The sequence below is a fragment of the Acomys minous genome, assembly GCF_964271855.1.
Source record: "Acomys minous genome assembly, chromosome: 19".
In the NCBI taxonomy this organism is placed as follows: domain Eukaryota; kingdom Metazoa; phylum Chordata; class Mammalia; order Rodentia; family Muridae; genus Acomys; species Acomys minous.
The window spans coordinates 59,128,993-59,152,340 of record NC_140499.1 but is presented as its reverse complement, the minus strand read 5'-3'; the positions used below and the strand labels follow the sequence as shown (position 1 = coordinate 59,152,340).

The window sequence follows — 23,348 nt, the reverse complement described above, 5'->3', positions numbered from 1 at the left end:
CTCCTCGGAGACAAGGGGAGGAGCCAGAGCTCCGAGAGGAAGGCAGTTCCAATCCCAGAGCAGCTGCAAGGGCATCTGGGATGGAAATGGCGGCACATGGGTGGGACCCTGGACAGAGCAGACCCAATCAGTGCAGATGCGGCTGACCGGGGCAGCTTCCCCCCCAGCGCCCGTACTCACAGCTTCAGTTTTGAAAGGGAGGTCCTGGTAATAGCTAACCTCCACGTCCACACTGGATTTCCTGTCGCTATTAATCTGAGTGAGCTTATTCCCTGATATCCCTAAAGCAAGCAGTGGCTTCTGCTACTCCCAACTCCCCAGTGGCACCCCAGGCTGAGAAGCCCCACGGACAGGAAGTAACCCGTCCCCCCCCTCCCGCCACCCCGCCCCCAGCTTCTCTGTTCCTACTGTATATTCACCATATGCAAGGAAAAGAAAAACTGTTAAGCGCTGAGAGATGGGGAGCCCTGCGTCTGCGCCTCCTCCCCACATGGCTACTGAGCGCATGCCTTTGGGAAGGAGGACTCTGTTTTTGTTAGGCCACCAAAGAGTTAAAACTTTTTAGTGCACTTCAACATAAATACCACAGGCATGTATTTGTTTAGCACAGCCCCAGCATACATGAACTTCAGTTACAGCTGCAAAACAATACTAGCTCCACAACAACAGTTCACATTGCAGTTTTCACTGCCATTGTATAAAGCCCATGTCACAGCTCGCTCTTCAGCCTACGACCTCCCGCATCAATAGCAGCTGACCAGTCAGAGCCCCCACATCACAGCGCTCAAGGCACAGCAGTAAGCAGCATCTGTTGGTCAGGTCACACCCAGACAGCAAACAGCAGATGTGTTGTCGCCTTGGTTCATGGTGATGACCCAGGTGGCATTTTATACAAGAAGAATACCAGAAAAGGGTACTGGTCAACAATAACGGGCTTCAATCAAGAAGTGAACATAAATGGAGCTGTGTGTGTCACGAGCCGAGTCAGCTCCGGATACCGCCAAGACACTAGGTATGCAGCCAGGAAAGGAGCAGAGGGGACTTGCTGGCCTAGCTCGGGAAACTGATGATGTCCAGAAGAAATGATACTAAAAAAAGCCTCATGTTCAAGGAACCCTCTAGGGCATCTCATGATATTCAAACAAAAGGAAAGTGAGACGCTCCAACAGAAGAGAGCTGGCACTTCCTCAAGGCACAGAAAAGAGGCTTGGGTATTTAGAACAAGACAGTGGTGTGCACTGTTCACCTGTTCCGGAGGACTGGTTCACAAAGACATGAGACTGCAGGGCTGAGTTTGTTTTTAGCTTTCAGTTTGTTTGTTTTTGAGACAAGGTCTTACTATATAGCCCTGGCTGTCTGGGCACTCACTGTGTAGGCCTGGCTAGCCTTGAACTCACAGAGATCCTCTTGACTCTGCGTTCTGGGACTAACAGCATGTACCTTGCTTGGCTATCTTACTGTTTTGACGAAAATGTTTAGACCCTGAAAGAATGATTTCCCACTGAGATAATATCTCACATCATTTTGTATGATGTTTGTTTGCATGGCATTTTACTGTGCAAAGCAAGGATGGTCTATAATAGTAACTGATTTTAGGGTTTAATGTGGGCTAGACACAAGTCAAAAATTAATATTCTTTTTCACTGCTTTGACTAACTCCATTTTCAAAGCAAACCTTTTCATTCTGCCTTATTAGCTATACTTGTTAGTTCAAGCCACAGATATGGATGCCTAGATCCTCTGTTTCTGAGCTTAAAACACAGGTGACAGGAGTCCTCTGTGCTCCGTCCTCAGCAGAGAGAGGAGGTAGACAGACTGTAAGGTAGAGGAAATCTGTAGCACGTGCTCTTGGAAGAAGCACTTGGTGTCTCTAAATACAAGATGGTGAAATCACTGATGGTGCATCCACTGAACCAGCCTGAGTCTTTCCACCCCAGTGTCTGTCACTCTAGGCCTGCCTAGTTCTGAGATCTGGAAGTTAAGCGGGGTCAGGGGCCATTGAGTTGGCTTAGCAGGAAAAAGGACTTGCTGCTGACACATGATGCCCTGACTTCAGTCTCTGGGTACCACATGGTGTAATAAGAGACCAACTCTTTCTCACACATCACCTGCCCTCCACACAAGCACTATGGCGGGAGTGCAGGCAGCACACGCGCAATAAACACAGTCAGAGTCAGGATTTCAGCCTACTAGAGGTCGGAGAGAGAAGCACAGAGGCACTCCTCAGGCCTGCTTCATGGAGGTGAAAAGGCTGAGTGCTGTCTATAGAGTGTCTTAGACCCTTTAGACCGGGGAGCTAAAGCCAGGCTTTCGGCCCTGTGAGGATGTTCTGCCTCTGTTCTGGCTGTACGTGGACACTGCGCCCTCAAGTGTAGCTATTGCTCCTAAAGAATGTGACTTTTAATTGTGTTTACTTTTAACTAACCTGTGTTTAAGTAACCCTGCGTGGCCACCCTAACAGACAGGAGCCAACCTCATTTCTGTTTACGTTAATACATGACAAGAGAAGCCGACACTCTGAAGAAACTACAACTTTACCTTGGGAACCACTTAACACCAGGCCCAGCTCAGCGCAGATGGCAGCACAGGTGATCTCATAGTCATGGCCTGTGAGGATAGCCCGAGGAGTGGTAGTTTCACCTTTAACAAGGAAAAAATAAATACAAATCAATCCCAATGTATAAAGATTAAATAACTTGGTGTCAATTTCAATCTATGCCGAAGCCTACAGAGTTTTGAATTCATCCAAAATTTATTTTAGGACTAGTTTGAACTTTGCTACAGTTTGATTTTAAAGTCCACATGTTTCTGAGTTCAAGAGCCCTCACGTGGTTATCTAACTACAACACTTTAAAGCGCAAACCTAAAAGTGGCAAAATCTGCGTCCCATACCATTCCCATATTAAAAAAAAGAATGGGCCCCTCGGGTAGATAGATGGTTCTAAAATTAGGGCCTTGGTTATAATGAACCCACAAAAACATCACACAAGAACTCCAACCCTTGCCCATCCCATACTCTGTGCATCTCAGCGAATCCCTGCACAGAACGGCCACTCTGAGGCCATACAGCCCTGCTCAGGGTTTCACACTTTGACTATTCATTGCATTTTTTATGGATTTACCCATAGTGCCTTCCTCCAAGCATGCTGACAGAGTTGAAACAATTTGTTCCTAATTCTGATCTAAGCCTAAGCCTGTGTAACTTGAAAATCTCTCCAAAAATTATTACAATAAATGACCGAAGCTAAACAAACAAACAAAACCAAAACCAAATAATTTTACAAAATAAAACTAAATAAGAACCCGGGCTTAATTTACAACTCAAAGACAGGTCGTCTCCTCTTCCTAGGGAGCCGATTACAACCCTCCTAGTAAAAGCATCTGAAGTGGGGTACCTATTTCCAGGCAGCCTTTCTCTGGAACACCTAGTGTCTTAGTAGGTCTGATGTGTAGTTCTCACAGAGTGCCTCCCTGCAGTCTGGTCAACCAGCAGAGGCAAGATGGAAGCCTGTGTATCTCTACTGATGGTCTCGGAGGCATTGGGAGAAAGAAGGTGGGAAGGAGGTGATAGCAGAGAAGAAAGAGCTCGCCCTGCTTCTGTGTCACAGAGGGAAAACTGCCCACAGCTTCAGAAGTGACACAATCACAGGCCTCAGTTGTGACTGAACTTGTGCCACAAGGTCACACAGGATTCTGTGCTTAGCCAGAAAGGCCCCCAGTTAAAACTACACTCACCCTCTGCATTTAGTGTGTAAAGATTAAGCCTTAGCAAGCAACTAACAAGAAAGGACCCTGTCAGCATTCTGAACTCTGCTGTAGACTGGTTTCATGGCAGAGCTGGAACGGATGTTGTATGATCCAAAAGGAGCAAATATGCCCAGCAAGTAGCGCACTATGAGCAGCTGTAGAAAAGACCAGTCTCCACTGTACCCACAGATCCTGGCTGTCCTTACGGCTGTCACTCATGCTAGGAAAGATCCCTACTAAGTCAGGAAAACCCACCAGAAGCTCACTGCCCTGTAGAGGCCGGTGCTGCTGTGAAAACACTAATCTGGCTTCTGAAGCAGGAGCTTTCAGGAAGTGGGTCCGTGAGCTCCTCCAACATTTTTGCAGACCATGCGCACAGGCCTGGGATAGGCTTCAGTGAAAGCACAGAGATACATGACTCCTAAAAAGGCGAGAGAGAGAGAGAGAGAGAGAGAGAGAGAGAGAGAGAGAGAGAGAGAGAGGGAGGGAGGGAGGGAGGGAGGGAGGGGGAGAGAGAGGGGGAGGGAGAGAGAGAGAGAGAGAGAGAGAGAGAGAGAGAGAGAGAGAGAGAGAGAGAGAGAGAGAGAAGAGGGACTCTGCTTGTAAGAAAGGAGCTTGCTGCATGTGCCTTCCCTGGGACCAGCACTGACTCGAGGTCTATCATGACAGGAGACCGGCATACTGTGTATGTTCACACAATGCACGGCTGTGTCACCATGGTGTCTCTTAAGGCTTTGGTGACTATCAGTAATTGTGAGTGAGATTTTGGTCCATAAGGACTTGTGTGGTACCCTGGTGTTCTCTAGGCCCAGCTGTCAGGCTAGCCCGTACCCCTAGAGAAGGGGAGGGAGACCTCGGCTAATCGAGTAAGGGGCCAGCGACAGGAGGATCCAGGGACCTGGTTTCATCTGATTTTAGGTTTGAAACATATAGGAGGAACATACTCAACCTATCAGAATGTCTAGTTGATATTTTCCAAACCAAAAAGGAATCTGTCATAGACCATTTTTTATTCCCTAAGTCTGTAAATTTTGAGGGGAGGGGGCTTCAAAGAGGCCAATGATACAAGCCCATGTAAATGACTTGATTTTGTATTAAAAATCAGGAGATTTAGAAATAAACATTCTGTGTTTAAATAGTTAATATGTTAGCCATCACTCATAGTCCCCTTGCCATATTCAAATTCCATAAGAATAGCATTATAATGTTATTCTTGAAATTACTTTCTAATTATATATTCTTTTAAAATCAACCATTAAGATCAAGATAATTTAAGGACTACATTTTCAGTGCAATTACTCCTTTTTTGTTTCCATAAATTACAAATCATTTTAATGGTGGTGAGATTTGTGTTTTAACTTGAATAATCTTTCCTCAGTGGAAAGTGAAGGTCTGAAGGAAAGTAAGTGAAAAATGAAGGCAATTTACATATAGGCCAAAATAAACAAAGGACACATGGGTCATGCAGGGGCCAGATAGATATCTTTAAGGTAGGCAAGTCAATGCCTTTTTCTTTTTCTTCTGGATTTAGGAGTATTTTTCTCAGTAGTTTAATGGAAGGAGGGAGAAGATTGATCTCAACTATATTCTTTTTTGTTTTTTTAATGTAAGAGAGGAACAGAGCGTACTCTAGGACTATGACGTCAGAAGGCAGGAAACCTCAGAAAGGGGGTTAAGTCGTAAACATTCTTCTTTGCAAACACAAAACAGTAGCTTCCATGAATGCAAAACATACCAAACCATTTTTCACTACACAAATCAGAAGATATAAGTGCAAAGCAAGCTGAGGATGGAGAAGGCTCTTTTCTTTCCTGGGGTCTGACTCTAAATAAAGGACTGTTTAGTGCTGGGCTTTGTTGGCAACGTGTTTCCTAGTCCAGGAAGCAGGTTAGACAGTTCAGGAAATACGCAGGGGGTGGCGGGCAGGGCTGAGAACACAAGCTCAAGTCACACAACAAAGTAAAAGCGTCAGGGTAGAGCTATGACCAGTTGCTTCTCAGGGAGCTGGATTTATGGTAAGAAATAACAACAAAACAAAAATCCAACTGTGCTCAAGTTGCCTCATGTATAGAAACAAACACTTAAGGCTTCTGACTCCCAAAACTACACATAGCACATAAGAAAAAAAGCCATTTCTGCTCACTTATCTGAAGTACAGACGGAGTGGTTTTCATATTTTCTCCTTATCAAAAACTATGCTCAAAACAAAAACCAGTTGGATTTGTATAACTCCCAACAAACCAAGGTCATTAAATATTAAATATTAAAATTTCACTATTACTGTTATAATTCTATGATATGTGATTTAAACCAAACAAACACAGACTGCTTGAGCTCAGCAGACATTCTGGAAATCACTTGGAATGAAATTAAAGGCAGAGGGGATCATCAGAGTCAGAACACTGGTCAGTATGGGGCTCATGGCATCTATCAATTTTCTGTAGTAATACAGGATACATCATCATCTGGGTTGTAGAGGAGCCAGGTGACATCATCGAACAGAGAAGAAAGGTAAGACCCTTTTGCACCTCTGTGTGAAAAGCCAAGAGCAAACGGCTGTGGGTACAGGCCTCTGGTCAGCCCCAGAGCTGTCCCTCCTAGCTACTTGTCAGCTCAAAGCAGGATGGCGTAGGGGCCATCAGTACAAACAAGACAATTCTGCACACGCCCAGATTCCAGAGGCATCACCAGTCTCACCTAAGGAGCAGTGGAAGTCTGTAACATTGATGAAAACCTTCAACTGTTAATGGATGCTGACAGTCCGTACCTTTGCTCTCTCAGAGAGCAGGATCTAGGATCTACCAAAGCCCAGACCATAAAGCACGACAGATTCCCTTAAACCCTTTAAAGTCTTACTGTGTGAAAGTCGTCATGGTTTTCAGTAACGCTGGGAGAAAAATTTATCTTGTTGGTAGTTTAAGAAGCTACACTTCAAACTTCTTAAAGAAAAATGAAAAGAGAAAAAGGACAGACTTCTAGGACTGCTTTGAAAAGCTGAAGCAAGTACTTCAAAGGAACGGGGTCTTTGTGGGAGAAGCAGTTTTATGACTACTGATGCAGATCCTACCAAAAGCTGAAAGGGAGACTCAGCGCATCTTTAGGGATGGCCTTAGAAGATGAACAAGCCAAATGAGATGAAAGACAGCCCAAAGCCTGCCACAGATCCCAGGCATGCCAGCTTTTACAGATGTGCTTTTCTCAGTACATAACAGCGAGTGCACTGGGGAAAGCCATGACCTCTAACAACCCAGCTCGGTTTAAAGTGAGGAGCTCCATAACCCAGTTAGTGTGTACGCTGGGCACTTATGCAAAGCAGGAACAGAGTTGTTGTAGCACTGCTGGGAGGATGGTATATCTTTGTATTATTAAATGTGTTTCTTTGTCCCCCTTGTAAATATCTTTATCAAATGGAGTCTGAACCTCTCAACATTTCATATCGGAAAGGGGGAAAACTAATTCCTCTGCTATCTTGTTTATAAGTAGCAGATGAGAAAGAGAATTCCTGAGATTTACCTCCATTAAGGCAAAGGAGAGCCATAATCCATGTGAAAATACACTTTTCAGTTATTTTTAAAAAGTGAGAGAAGTTCCTGCTATCATCAGCATCACCAGCCCAGGCTTAGAGAGGTGGAGCTATCCCAGAGTGCACTGTGCAGGCCTCGGCAGGGTCGCATGCTGCGGCACACAACCCAGCATCTAGTGGGAAATGATACGGGCTCTGCACGTTCCTGTGCTCAGTCTCAGAAATATAAAATCACTCTTCCCACAAAGTTCTTAATGGATGGTTCTCGACTGTAGTCTGCACACCCCACTGCCCACTTGCCTGTTCATTCCCTCTGGCCTTCACTGAGTAACGCTTCCTGATGCTGCAGGTATAGTGTGTGGCACACAAAAAATAAGGACAGGAATACAATATGGCCTTTTGTTTGAAATGACTTGATTTACAGTGGTCATTGGAATCTGAGGTGCAACTCACTGGTAGAACATTTAGTGTAAGACCCTGGGATCAATCCTAGCGCCATAAAACTCAGAAATGAAATGTTTATCAAGTCAAGTTCTGTCTCTCTTACCATAATCCTGCAAATTTTAAAGATTAAAAACACTACTGAGACTTAAGCACTCATTGTAAGCCAGCATTTAGCATTAATTAATGAACCTGTAAGTAAACACCAGTGATACAATTCCCACACTAATAACACCTTGTTATTTAAAGAAAACAAAAATAGAACACAAAACTTGATTTTGTTAAAAACAAAACAAAACAACAGAAGTCACTTTGGCTGGAGGTAAGTTCACAAACCAAAATACATGATGAGGTTTTAAGTCTAAGCATTTCCAACACCAAAAAAGTTAAAGACTACAGAAGACATGCAAGTTACTTCTGAAGATAGATGCTTGTATCTTACACATGCAGTTTGTCTATTAATTGCTGCTGATTAATACAAAACATTCATGTGAAAACCAAATGCTTGGCTTTCTCATGCGGCTCACCACAATGGGAAATCAGAAAGGAAATGGCTTTTTGCTGATAAATGTTTCCTTCTACCCCTGATAAATGTTCCTTAAACCTTTCCAATTAACTGCCTAATTTTTCAATGAAAATTCTACCACCCTTTAATCATAGAAAACTTAATTATTTGGGATTTGTTCTAGACACTCACCTTTCTCACCCTCTCTTTCCCTTCCCCCTCTGCATCCACCACTGTCTTCTGGTAAAAACATGTGGTTAAACATGCAGACGCATGCCTTTAATCCCAGCACTCAGGAGGCAGAGGCAGGTGGATAGATGTGAGTTCGAGGCCAGCCTGGGCTACAAAGTGAGTCTAGGACAGCCAAGGCTACACAGAGAAACCCTGTCTCGGAAAACCAAACCAAACCAACCAAACCAAGCCAAACCAAACCAAACAAAACATGCTGACTACAGTCAACACTCCACAGATGCGTTAAGGGTGCCACACGCACTAGAAAATGCCGACGGCTTCTTTTGTAGATACCACTAGAATTACTAACGAGAGGCAAGAGCGGTTGGTGTGAAAGTCAGCGAAGGCTCCTGGCTCCTGTCACTTCACTCCTCTGCCACACACTTGTTTTCCGCACAGGACTCATCTTCTGAGCCTATGCTAAGCAGTCAGTTTGTGTGAATAACTCTGTGTGTAAAGCTATTGTAGGGGGTGGGGTGTAGTCATGGTAGAATGCACACCCAGCAAGAACAGGCGCTGGGCTCAGTCCTCGGCATGCAGTATGCTCACACACACACACACACACACACACACACACACACACACACACATGAGAGGAAAGCCCAAACCCCACGGCTCTGTCACGACACGCACCGTTGTAAGAGATCAGTGTGACAAAACTGTCTTTTTATGTCGTTTGTAAATAATACCAAGTGCTTTCGTGGTAGGATTGCATCAGATTCTGTGATGCTGATAATCCAATTAAATCCAGTACAAACTGTAGTACAGTGCAGCGGCTAACAAAGAGGCCTCCGGGGCTGGGGCTGGAGCTCAGTGGCAAGGTGTAGGCTTAGCGTGTGTGAGGTCCTGGGTTCCAGCCCCAGGACCAGATTTAAAAAAAAAAAAAAAAAAAGACAAGAAAGACTACGGTCAAGAGTGTCTGAAGTTGAATCCATTCTACAGTACCTGCCAGCTAGGTGATCTCTCGGTTCGCACTAAGTGTGCCCACGTTCTAGGTAAGAGACTCAGAAGCTTTGGGGTCAAGGCATAAGGAAAAATCTCACTTTCATAGTTTCCTCCATAATAACAGGAGAGGTCTTCACACAGGGCTATTGCAAGAGTTCTGTTACCATGCAGAGTGCAGGTAAGTCCTGAACACCTGTGAGCTATCACCCAGGAACAGCGAGGCTGGGGCGGGGGAGGGGAAAAGAGGAGGTGAACGTGCTCTCAGCTTTTGTTATAAAGCCGCTTTCAATAAAAGGCATTTCTCACCTTGACTTAGGTAAGTGTCAATTAGAGATGGGTCTTATTATTTTTGTTTATTGTTAAGGAGTTATATACCTCAGTCTCCCCACGTCATACTCTGATCTCTTGCATTCTGCCTCGTCTCAGATTTTACAGCTTTCCCCGACAATCTACACATCTGTCAAGAGCAGGAAATGCAAATATCCCTAGAGTCTGTTGTATTTTCTAATTTTAAATTCCTCTGACTGTCTCCCGTTGTCCAATATGACGTGCTCGTTATGAAACGTGCAGGTAAGTCAGTAAGTTGTGCAGATGATAGGAGCCTGCTTTCGAGTTCCACAAACTGGAAATGAACACTGCTGGCGTCGGCCTGGCTGTGAGTCCAGCTTCTGCATACATTCATATACATGGGCATTAAAGGAAATGCACATACATTTGTCAGTCCCTGTACGACATGCTGTAGATAGTTCTGTGACCTATGACTTAGCCGTACAGAGAACATGTGCCCCCATGATCATATCACACATATGCAGCACCTCTGGTAGGAGTCACACAGTTCTTCAGTTCGCTACTGTGCTGTTTGCCTTCTATTTTGAGGATACTTCACTTGTTGATTCTCCATAGTGGGGCTGCTTTCTCTTAGACTCTACATCATCTATAGCTCCTGCACCTAAATATAGTTATCTAGTAGCATAGACACACAAAATTTACCTACACAGAAGATGGATGCAAGTGACAGTGTTCACATTTGTTGATATCTAACACTGAAGTTTATAAATATAAGTTAAAAAATTTAATGTTTATACTGTTTATCCAAATTATTTAAAAGTTTCGTTTTTGCCAGTTTTTTTTTTAAGATTGTAATTTAATTACATTTTGCCTTTCTTCCCGCTAACCCTTCTTCCTTACTCCCCTTCAAATTCGTGACATTTTCATTAAAACACACACACACACACACACACACACACACACACTATATATATATATATATATATATATATATATATATACATACATTCCTAAGTGTATATATATATACATATATTCCTAAGTGTAACATGTTGAGCCCATGTAGTATGTATGTTTTCAGGGCTGACTGTTTGGCACCGGACAACTGGTATGGTCTTCCCCGGGGAGGCCCACCTCTCCTGGTCCCAGCTACACTCGTTACCTGTACTTCTCTGTGTAGGGCTGAGGCCTCCTGGGCTTCCCGCCTCCCCCATTCAATTTGGCATGTCCACTGGTGCCATCCTTCCTTGGCTCACATTTGGGCAGTCATGCTGATGAGACTTTATGGGTACAGCTTCTGTTATCACTAGGAGACAGTGTCACAACAAAGCCACTGATCTTCTCCGCCCTTGCAGTCTTTCTGCCTCCTCTTGTGCAGTTATCTCTGAGCCTTAGGCGTGGGGTTGGGACTGAGCTCTACAACTCAGCATTTTGATTAGTTCTAGTTTTTAGCTATTAAAAATATCTGGTTTGTGCTGGCATAGTAGTGACACACGCCTTTAATCCCAGCAGTTGGAAGGCAGAGGCGGGTGGATTTCTGTGAGTTCAAGACTAGGCTGGTCTACAGAGTAAGTTCTGGAACAGCCAGAGCTATACAGTAAGTCCCTGTTTTAAAACAAAAACAAAAACAAAAAACCTTGGTCTAAGCCACACCAAAGAAATAGAACCATAATTTCAGTTACAGAAAACCACGATCTATAAAAATGAACATGGCATGCTCAGTGGTCGTGAGCAAGAAAAGGAACTGAATTCCAGGGGATTATTTTCTTAATTTAAAAACTCTTGCAGAGTCTGGCTGCCAAGTTCCAGTGTCTGTCCCAGTCCCCTGCTGGGTGGAGTCTCACAGAGTTGTATGAAAAGAGTGGGGGATGGAAGGACCTGGGTGGGTATGTTGGCGAGAGAGGGGGTGCAGGGGGGAGTGTCTTGTCAGGAGCTCCACTAGGAGACTATCAAGGTTGGTGAGTCTGGACCCAGGGGCCCTGGATGAACTAATGCACCAACCTGGGACATTGCAAGCAGAGGACCTAGTCCCCTGTTCAGATGTAGCCAATGGAGAGCTCATTCTGGAAATGGGGAAGTGATGGGGAGGAAGGACTGCTTCTGACATGAATTCTGGTACCTGTGATTTGATCGATTTGATCACTGCCCCTTGGTGGAGAGGCCCTGTGGGAACCCACAGGAAGGGGAAGCTGGCTATCCAGATGAGACCTGATAGGCTGTGGCCAGAAGGTGGGGGAGGAAGAACCCATCGGTCAGAGGTCTAGGGGAGGGGAATAGGGCAGACAAGGGAGGGAGGGTGGGAACAGGAAGATAAGAGCAAGGGGATCATAATCAGGGTGTAATGTGAAATAATAGTAATAGTAACAACAACAACAACAATAATAATACAAACAAAACAGTTCCAGAGTCTCCAGAGATGGCGCAGTGGTTTCGAGAACTTGTTGCTCTTGCAGGGGACCTCAGTTTGATTCCCAGAACCCACATGGTAGTTCAAAACCACCTATAACTGCACTTTCAGGGGAAACAATACCTTCTGGCTTCCATGGGCATATACATAGCAGGCGGGCAAAGTGCTCATACATATAAAATAAATAAATCTACAAAACAAACAAAATCTTCCACTCCTAAATTTGAAGTCTGACCAAGCCTATTAGAATGTAAGAAAACTTAGTTTAAAAAAATAGTGGATAAGCCAGGCGTGGTGGCACATACCTTTAATCCTAGCATTTGGGAAGTAGAGGCGGGAGGATCGCTGTGAGTTCGAGACCAGCCTGATCTACAAAGTGAGTCCAGGACAGCCAAGGCTACACAGAGAAACCCTGCCTCAAAAAACAAACAAACAAAAATAATAAATAAATAAAAATTTAAAAAATTAGTGGATATGTGATATGCAACAATATAGCTAACTAGATGATGGCAACTGAAAACCACACCCACCCACCCGCCCACCAGCTGCATGTGACGGTTTCCACTTGTAATCTCAACCTGTGGGAGGGGGCAGCAGGAGACTCAGGTGTTCCAGCATAGGCCAGATTACTGGAGAGCCCATACCAAAAACACAAAACAAAACAAAACAAATAAATTGCCCAGACAAGAACAAACAAATAAACCATGATAGAATCAATTCAAAAATTCATTAATTAGCACGTTTAATTAGCTCTATAAAGTACTGGTTCTGGCATGTGAAAACTAAGGTTAACTAGAAAAAGCAGGATAATTATTTCTTTGTAAAAGAAACAATTTTAGAAGCACAAATAATTTCATATAATATGGCCCTTCATAAAGCTTCAGGGATATCTACTGCATAACACGAGGTACATGTACATGTAAAGTCTCATGCGCTCTTTCTAGTGAAATGAGCCTTTCTGGAGGTGGTAAAAATCAGTCTAATGTTGCCTCAGAGTCTCAACTAAATGCATACTTAGTAATCTTCAGTAATGCCACACTCATGGGGGAGGAGTGCACTATACCACATTCCAGCAGCAGACAAATCCTACTTTTACATGTGAGAAAGGGCAGCAGGATGCACATTAGAGTTTCAGGTTAATATCTGGCCTGAGTGTTCTGGAAGTCTATAGGATGACAGCCACCCAGTATTATGTACTCACATATTAATTTTAGCCATTGTTTGAAATGAAAATTCCTATACTGAGCATGAAGTATGTGCAGCTTTCTTTGGGATTCCCCCTAATGCCTGCATATGAAGATACTCAGTTTCAGTTTGAGGGCATAAATCAGTTTCTCTGTCCTCGGGTTTAAGTGGCTACAGCCCAAGGGATGAATGGTATAGTGACTGTTCTCTGCAACCAAACAAGGTAAATAAATGTGATATATTGGCACATCACCCCACTGCTCTGCATATGGTGCACATTAAGGTTGTATTCGTTTGCCATATGAATATAATTCCTTTTACCACATCTACTATTAGCTACAAGAAGTAAATACAGAGTTGTTGTACTGGAATTTGAGGGCCTGCATTACATCACAGAGCACTAAACATCCTGGACCTTCTGGAGAATTTCATAGACGTATTTTTAATGTCACCTGAACCTGAACACTGCCAGCGTACTGCTTCAACCCTGCACTTTGAATTTTACAAGAAAGTAAAGAAAACTATGAGCTAGTGCACTAGGGCAGGAATGAGCTGTATGTAGTCTGAGGGAGGCATATGTAAGAACTGGTGTCCTCGGCAAAGAACCAGACCCAGCCCTGTTCCTCACATAAAAAGGCTGTGAGCTCTGACAAACACGGCTTCCACATACAAACTGAGCGACTATAAGGACCCAAGACTAGGTATTACCTCAACAATTTCTGCTGACTTACTGAAGACCTACAATTGCTAAGACATGAGTTACCTCAGGACAAACTGTGCTGCTTCGTTGTATTAGGCATGCACTGTGCTTTCCTTAAGATATTTATTATAAAGTCCCAATTCCAGGTTAGTGTGCAGCAGAAGAACAACATGATTTCTTTTTAAAAACATACAAAGTTCAACACATCATACATATCCTGACATTTGAGACCCATGAATAATATACCACAGGCAATCAGAGACAAAATAACCAGTGTTTCTGCGTCCTGCCTTTCCCATTAGAGAGCTTTATGTCCCCAAATGTGTCCAGCAGATGGTGCTCTAGGCTACCTACTTACGGAGAGGACACTGTACTACAATCTCCTATATTTTGCCAAGACAAAGAATAAGGATTTATCAGTGGCTTTGTAAAACATATTAGGCTTTGTGATAAAAAGGATATAATTCCTAAATATATGCATAAAAGTATGCATATGCATAAGCACATGTGCATGGAGGCAACCGGTAAATAACTCACACCTGGACGTGTTACCACAGCACTTCTCTTACAGACTTGATAAGTAGTCTATGTGTGTATCAATGGTATTTATAGTCATAGGGCAAGATTATTCTAAAATCATTAAAAAAAATTTAGAATGCCTTAAAGTTAGAATTCATTTTTAATTATAGCAGGAATGTCTCATTAGGGTGATACTAGTAAAATTAACAACATAGGATTTACGGTAACGACTTAAGTGATGGATGGGTGTATAACAAAATGAAGTTTTAGACGGGGGGAAAGAAGCAGGGCAGCTTTGGTGTACAGTACTTTAAAAACAGCTCTGCAGTCTGTTAGTGCCAACCTTACGGTTAATAAAATCTTCTTTCTAATTAACGGTGCTGAAATATTTTTAAAGCACAGAATCTTGTTGTTATAACCCCCCACCCCCACCCCAGAGACGCCATTCCCATAAGGAGAAAGCTGACACAGATTAGCATGTCTGATTGCACAGAGGAAAAAAAAAAATGCCACCTTTCCATCAAATCAAAACCAGAATGCAAGAATGTTAAAGTACTTTACTGAAATAGTGCACACACAAATCTATGCAACACCCTCACAGTCGCGGCCTTCATTTGCTCCAAAAGCTAATAGACTGTGGTTGTAAAAAAAAAAAAAAAAAAAAAAAAATTACTTTGAAATCTAAAAGTGTCACATACGTGGTTAGTTTTTAAAATTCAAGTTTATGATTTATTAATGTAATATAAAATAGTAAATAATAACTGTGGTATGTTTTCATCTTGTTTGTATAAGTACAATCATCTCAAAGTTGGAAATGTTTAAATACCAATTTAGCGCACCAAAGGAGCACAAATTTTCCAGAATCTGGAGAGGGCAATTCGGTTATCACTGTTCTGAAGGGAAAACCTTTCACTGGAGGAATCTTGGCCTAAGACACCGGACTGCGGTGAGGTAACAAGATGCTGAGCTTTTTGCAGAAACACCTTTCACTGAAATTGTCCTGGTTAATGTTACAAAACCCATCCACAACCAAGTGGAATACTGTTTTCAGCCGTCTCACTGGAAGGCTGCATTCCATAGCAGATAACCATCGCAAGACAATAGCGCCAAAGGTGAAAGACGGCCTGTCTGCAGAGAGCAAGCCTTTGGCTGCATAATCTAGACAGGCTTCATAAAACATCTGAGTCATTTTTAAAGCCTCAAATTATACTATTTATAGGTTTCATCCAAGTTGAGTTAGTCTGATTTTTATCCAACTAGTACACATATTAACACTGTGTAACATTCAGTTAAAATAGCTACATAGCTACCAACTTTATATATAGCAATGGTTACAGGAACGGTATTTGGCTCTTGCTTATGATCCTTGCAACTAAAATCACTAACTATTCTTGTGATTTAAAATTTTTAAAATAAAGTTAAACAGCTGAAAGAACTATTAAAAAGAAAAAAAGAGAAAAAAAGCAATAGGTTGCCCCCTCCTCCAGAGGGGCCGCAGCGCAGAGGGCCGCAGGAGTCTGACCGCTCATCTGAGGCTCCGGCTCCAGCAGCGGCTCGCAGCCTTCACTGAGCCTGAGGTGCAGAGAACTGAACCAGCTAGCAGGAAGGTTGAAAACAGTTAGACACAGTAAAACTCTCTGGGATTGTCTGCTATTTGTTTTTCATCTTTCTATTCTAATGTGTGTAAATTCTAATAGTAAGAAAAAGTACCTGTTTGCCTTTTTCCCAGATGCATTCTTCAAAGCTAAAGCAGAATTGAATTGGGGTACTGGATATTATAAAAGGGCCAGAAAAGATGAGGAAATAGAATTTAGGCAAAATACATTACAGTTTTCTGAAGTTTGTATTAGATGTGCTGTGTTCTGAATTCCCCCTTTTTATTACCTGCATTTTTAAGTGTTAATGTCCACCATATTACAGGGAATGAGGGAATGGTGGACACAGCGTGAAAACGATAACATTCTCACACGTAGCCAAGGTGGCGTTTGTGTGGTGACTGAGGTCCTCTGAGCACCCTGTGCCTCTGCTAACAGTTACCTCCATTGCTTTATTTCACAGATGAGAGAGAAGGGCCACAGCAGAGCCAGGAAGCTAGATTTCTCTTCTACAACGAACACAGTATTTGATCACTCCTTCTAGTTTCTCTATTTAAATGACATACATATAAAAACCATCTCTAGGACAATTTATAAAGTACTTAAATAAATGACATTTAAATACATGGCCTTTTCATTTTATGTGTAAATAGATATAAAATACTCTGAAAACCTGAAGGTTTTTTAAAAATTTAAAACAGAATTAAATCTCTGAAATGCTACAGCAGTTCCACGCCAGAGCTGTGAGCAAGGCTTTAGCTATTTCTCAGAACACACACTGCTGAGAACTCTGCGTTAACACTGAGAAAGCAGTCAAGTCCGGTGAAAAACAAAGACGCAAATATCTGTGTTTGTGGGTATAAACTGCTATACATGCATAAAACATTTTTAAGGCAAGAAAAAGGCTTTCCTAAATACTTTGAGACAACAAAGCGGTAGATTTATATATTATCTATGTGAAATTTAGGTTTGCCTGAGATAATTTACTTAATCTTATATTTAAAGAAACAGGAAAAAAGAAACTGAAAGTAGTTGCTCAATCTAGGAGGCCAGAAAGGAAGAGGCATCAGAACCCATCCGCCTTGGTCTACGGATAATATAGTATATAGTTAGAGAGAATGAAAAGTAAACCCCTGACTTTTTATCTTTTGAAGGCGACTTTAATTATATATAAGCAGAGCTGTCTGTGTAAATTGGGACACACAAAGCCGCCTTTCCCATAGTACAAACACACTGCAGTTCCCTCTGAGTGCTGAGACTGGATCACCAACACTATCAGGACTTTAAACTTATTTTTCTATCCTACTCACACAGAAGATTATCTTTGATTAAAGTCATAAATATGTCCATTAGATATAGCAACTGAATACAATGTTTGCTTGTATGATCCATTGCAAGATCTCTCAAGTACATAAAAAGAAAAACTAGCTTTGAAAAAACTTTGCACTCTACTAAATAAATATTAGTATTTTTTTAATGAAGTGTTCACTGTCACAAGTATTACCCATTTTTGCACAAACTGGAGAAGTCAATCGAAAATACGACAGGGTGAAATATACTTACACCCAGACACAGGGCCCGTATTTAGGTACTAGCGTGAGCTTTCCTTAACCAAATACACTGCAACCAGCTTTCAATTAAGAAATGGTAAATATTTAAGAGCAGTCACAATGTCTACCTTATGAAATGGAAATATACAGCTATTCTTACAGGAACTCTTCTCTGTTGTCATAATCATTTTAATTAAATTCTCATTTTTCAGGTGGTCCCTTTAATTGTTTTTCCTACTTCTTAATGTGTTTTTTAAAGCCATCTCTTGGCTGCAGCTGTGTGCGATTGGTTTTAATGGTGGCTGTTTCCTTTTTTGCCTTCTGTGAATTACAATTTTAAATGGTTACACATTTTTTTGTTGTTGTTTTACTGCCTTCAGTGCAGTTCCTGAAAGATGTTTAATGCTGTTGGTGAACATTTTCATTTCCCATCTGAAAAGCCAAGAGCCAATTTGAATATTCCATATTGGCCTTTTATGACGTGTTTTATCTTTAATATGTAAACGAAAGCATAATTTTATAAATTTCCAAAATTATAACTTTTATTTTCCTCTTTTAAAACATGAATTCAATAAACAAGATAATATGTAATTTCTCTTTTATGTTACATGTTATTGTTCATGAGAACACCTCTATTTTAGTCAATGACAGCCGTTGCAGCTAAGAGCTAAGATTTCTGCGTGAAAATGACTATAACATGAAACAAAGGTTTCATCTATGGACCTGAACTATCAGTGATTGTAAGATGTTTGTAATCATGCCATCTAGGTCAACCTTAAATTACAACGTAGAAATCGAACATGCTCGATAATTCAGTTTTGTTCTTACCATAATGACAGAACATTTTCTCTCCAAGTATTGTTCTTCTACATCACAGATAAAGGTCACTTTAAGAAGTTGGTACTTACTGCCTGGGTTATCGCCAATCCCGTTGCTCTTTCCATTCCAGTACCACAGAAGAAGGGTGGCATCACGTGACCCTGAGAGGATGTAGCAATTTCCCCCTATATACGACTCAGAGCGAGTTAGGCAAGTGACGACATCCCAATGGCCAAACACCACTTGGACCAATTTTCCTGAAATACAAAACAAATTTATTTAAGCCACAATTAAAAGACAATGCAAGCTTCTATCAAATATATAACCTGAAAGACAATTATGCCATAATAATTCAGATTATAGAAGGTTCTGACATGGTAGCAATTTGATTGTTATTTTGTAAATACTATCTATAGTAGTTAAAAAAATTAGTTGAATAATGGTAACATTTTTGAAAGGCGTATGTTAAGAATTTCTGAACAAGTAATACTTGAGTATGAGGACATCATATCCTTATAAACAGTTACTATAAATTACAAAAGAATAATAATTACTGGTTAAAGCAGACCCAGGAGAACACTTACACTGGAACCATTTAACACTTTCTGGAGTTACTCTGTGACTCAAAACCTCAGCCTGCTGCCTCCCGAGGGAAGCCCTCCAGAGCTCGGCTTACTAGCAGCCTCCCCTGAAGGAAGGTCTCTCTTCTTGGGTCACCTCGAAGAGAGTTCCTACTTTTTCAAACCATGACTACATGGACTAACTTTTGATGAAAGGAACAATTTATCATGATTGCAATTTGAACCCCGTCACTTTTTCTTTGTTCTAATTCTCTGAATGATGAAAATTCCTTTGGGGGTGATGCTGACATCAAGATTGCAGTGGGCTAACAGGAGGGACTGAGGGCAGTGGGCTAACAGGAGGGACTGAGGGCTGTGGAGAGGAACCTCGTCAGCATACACAGTCAGGGCTTCAAACCACGTGACAGTGTCTGAAACAAAAACCAAGTTCTTGTTGTGAAGAGTCTTTGCTTGACCAACATCGTGGTAGCATTTATAGACTTGTCTAAACTACTAGGTACCTGCAGCCCCTCTCTGCCACCCTAGGTTATAGCTAGCATTTTCCCTTGAGAAGGCTATGGTGTACAGTGAGTATTACAGACTGTCTACCTTCAGCATTAAACATGGATTTAAAAGGAGGTTGAGTGTCCGTAGGACAAAAATATACAAAACTATTCAAAAGCCTAAGTTCTCAATTAAAGGTTGGCATCGAAATGTCCTAAGTAACCTTTTCTTTATCTGTTTCTCTCTGTCTCTCTCCATCCCGCTCTCCCTCTCACCTGCTCTCAGTTTGTTTTTTTCCAAGACAGGATTTTTCTGTGTAGCCTTGGGTGTCCTGGACTCACTTTGTAGAACAGGCTGGCCTTGAACTCAGAGCGATCCTCCTGTCTCTGCCTCCCTGAGTGTTGGGATTAAAGGTGTGTGCACCATGCCCTACTTCTTCCCTCCTTTTATCCTTCCTTCCTCCCTTCCTTCCTTCCTTCCTCCCTTCCTCCCTCCCTTCCTTCCTTCCTTCCTTCCTTGTTTTTTGAGACAGGGTTTCTCTGTGTGGTCCTGGCTGTCCTGGAACTTGATCTGCAAACCAGGCTGGCCTCAAACTCAGAGATCTATCTATCTCTGTCTCCTGCGTGTGAGGATTAAAGGTAGTGCCACTAACACCAGGCCACTTTTCAAGAAAATAAGTAAAAAATAAGAAAGTATTCACTTAACATTTTAAATTATTTATTACAATAAACTTAAGACATTATAAATGGTTTAAATTTAGGTATAAAATACTGAAACACTATCTACATGAAGAAAAAGTCAAACGCATGTTTTCATTCAAGAGCAGCAGGCTTGTAGAACCCACTGCTACCAACCTTAAAACCAGACTTATTTCAGGTACAAATTACAGTTAATAAAGTAAATTTTCCTGCTGCAATTAAGGCAGATCAAACATTTTCAACCTTGCAAATTGACACGAGAACATTTCACTTACAAAGTCAGATTATATCAGTAAGGTATATGCTAAAAAGAATATTTTAAAGTAAAGATGTTATAAGACCAAATTAAATATGAAACGAATAACAATTTTTACATCATTTTCAAGTGAAGATGTTTAGTGGTAAATAGTCACATCACATCTTGCAGGGCAGAATGTAAAAGATGGGCAGCTGGCTGCACTCTCATTGACAGAGTTCATCGTGGGCTTTAACAACTGAAGAAGCCTGGTAAGTCACATCAGTGTTATGTTTTGACCACAGCCTGAACAGTGACTTCCTCTTGAGCCTCTCCCTAAGTGCAGAGAGCTCTGCGACTGTGTTATTCAAGGGTAGGCTTATGTCTATTTTGGAATCCAGCAACTCTGTGGGGTTGTACTACCATACCAACTAGGTAAATGAGGTAGGCCCATGGAACCCCGGGGAGCCAGGTGTCCTGGTGCACCGGGAGCCTCACAAACAACAACTGTTTGTTGGGTAGCTTACTTAACTTCCAACTAGTTCAGGGACCATGTAAAAAAAATTTAGCTGTGAAAGTGGGATGCATTCATTACAGATATAGAATTTTCCAAGATTTCCATGTTATTTCTCTTTAAGCAACTGTTCTGTTTCTCCAATATCAGTGTGAGGAAAAGAGATACTTAGTTGTTGTGGTTTTTTTTGTCCTTTTACAAATTCCTACTGTTTTAATTTTTTCCCCTAAGCAATCAAAATTATGAGGCTTTCACAGTGTTTACCTAGTCTCTACTAGATGCCAAGTGTTGGGCTTTCTTGAGTATATACCTGGTGAGGGTGCATAGTTCCTACAATGGGGCCTTCATTGTCAACGGGGAAGACGGACATTGAAATAAAGTAAACAAACCCACAATGATGAAGAGCACCAAGTATTCTACAAAAAGAAAAATCTAAAAACAGGGAATGGAGGAAAGACCCAAAAGGGAGGGAGACATAAGTGTTACAGCAAAGGAGCTCCCTATTTTAATCCGGCTTAGTTTTATTCTGTACAGTTGACTCTGCAGGCTCGACCTGGGAAAACACTGTCTCTGCAGCTTTGCTTTCCCTAACTGGCAATCTCTGCTGCTGCTGTGATTCAGAGGGCTTGTTCCTCTGAAATAAATCACAGTATAAATACCTGCTGCTCTTTTTGGTAAATTATTTTCTGATAATCTCGTAAGTGTTCCTCAGCCTTTGTTTTTTTGTTTCCTTTAATACCAGCCTACCTCTCCACACACTAATATCTAATATTACCACAAACACTAGAATATCCCTTTTTTGACAGAACAAATTTTCTAGTTAATGTTTTATTTGACAGCTGTGCTACAAATAAAAAAAAAAAAATCCCAGCACAGGACTCTGCACGACTGCATCTAAATGTGGCCTGAAAATAATTCCAACTGCTGGGGGAAGGTTTTATTGTTGCCTCTGTGGCTCTGCTTGTGCCCTGAAAACATGATTTATGTTTCAAGAATTTCCTGTTACAACCCCAGTACCCCCCTCCCCAATCTAATAAGAGTAGGATTTTTTTTTGGCTTGTGTGCTAAAATATAATTGAATTCAACACTTGTGATGGCTTTGCCATTGTATATTAACTGATCATACAATTTTCCCTTTGCTTCTCCACCAAACTTAAGGAAAAAAACTAGTTGAAATTATCTGTTGTCATAAAAACACAAATTCCTATTTTCCTAGTTGAAATTACTTTTAAATAAAACTAGCGAATGATTATGTGTACAAGACATTAAAAAGTATAAGAAATATCATGATATTTCTTTTTCTGCACTTTCATAGAAAATATAAATTTTTATTTTATAAAGTCAGTTCAATGATATTAAGTTTAAAATAATAATACTTGTTATGAAATGTCTTACATACACAGAGACATGTATTTTGTTGTTGTTGTTGTCGTTGTGAGGGAATGGAGTACTATCAACTTTATGTCTAATGGAACATGGCAGGTCCACAGGAACTTAGGGCTACAAATTACAGTGGTTTCCAAATTAACCAAGGATGGTGACACCTATGTGAGTCAACATGTAACAAAAACGAACATATAAAGTCAAAGGGCCGGGCCCGAGCCCCAGTTCTGTCACCATTAGCTACTTAAATTTCAATATGTCATTTAACTCTCTAAATCGCAGTTCTATTATCTGAAATATGGGACAAGGACATCTGTCCACCCCACAAGATATTTGTGAAGCTGAAACAACAATATGTATGCCAAAGAATTTTGTTAGTTCTAAAAAAAGAATGGACACGGGAATAATGTGAATTATTAGTACTGTATGGAAGTCAAGCTAGATTTACTTTACATATACATTTGGTATTTAATGCCTTTACAATAAAAAATAATAGGGAATGTCAATGAATTCAAAAGCTTCCACATGTCACAATGGAAGACTGCTATGTAATTTATAACTCCACCCATATGCTGGCAAAGGCCATCCCTGGCAGTGTTGCCAGAGTGTGGGAAGAAGGTGACAGCTAGCAGGTGACATGCCATGACCAGGGCATTGGGGATCATGGAGCTGTTCTGCACCCAGGAGGCATGTTAGGTGGTAACTTAATCCTATGCACTGTTGAAACTTAAAAAACTGTAAGCCCAAAGGACAGATGAACTTACTGTGAGAACTTTAAGTGTACCTGTGAAAATGTAAGAACAACAGGCAGGCGTCTATGAGAGATGTACCTGGAAGTCTGTGAGGGTGAAAGGTGTATCAAATAATGCTAAGGTTCTTTCTGCCAGAACGAAAAGGAAACATTTGAACGAGATTACCAAAAACAGAAGCTTCTGTACAATAAAGAAGAGCAGTATTAGAAAACATCAATTCGCTCTTCAGTTTCACATAATGTTGATG

General features: G+C 41.5%; 1 protein-coding gene across 5 annotated transcripts in view; it reads right to left on the bottom strand.

Annotated features, from left to right (window-relative positions):
• LRBA (LPS responsive beige-like anchor protein) overlaps window positions 1-23,348 on the bottom strand; it is a 539,428-nt gene that overhangs the window by 9,193 nt on the left and 506,887 nt on the right. For all 5 annotated transcript variants that reach the window (XM_084768541.1, XM_084768543.1, XM_084768544.1 and 2 more), the window contains 2 exons: window positions 18,545-18,712; window positions 2,539-2,640 (listed from right to left, as the gene is read on the bottom strand). In XM_084768541.1, coding sequence (XP_084624667.1) covers window positions 2,539-2,640; window positions 18,545-18,712 — 270 coding nt within the window. The remainder of the gene's footprint in view (window positions 1-2,538; window positions 2,641-18,544; window positions 18,713-23,348) is intronic.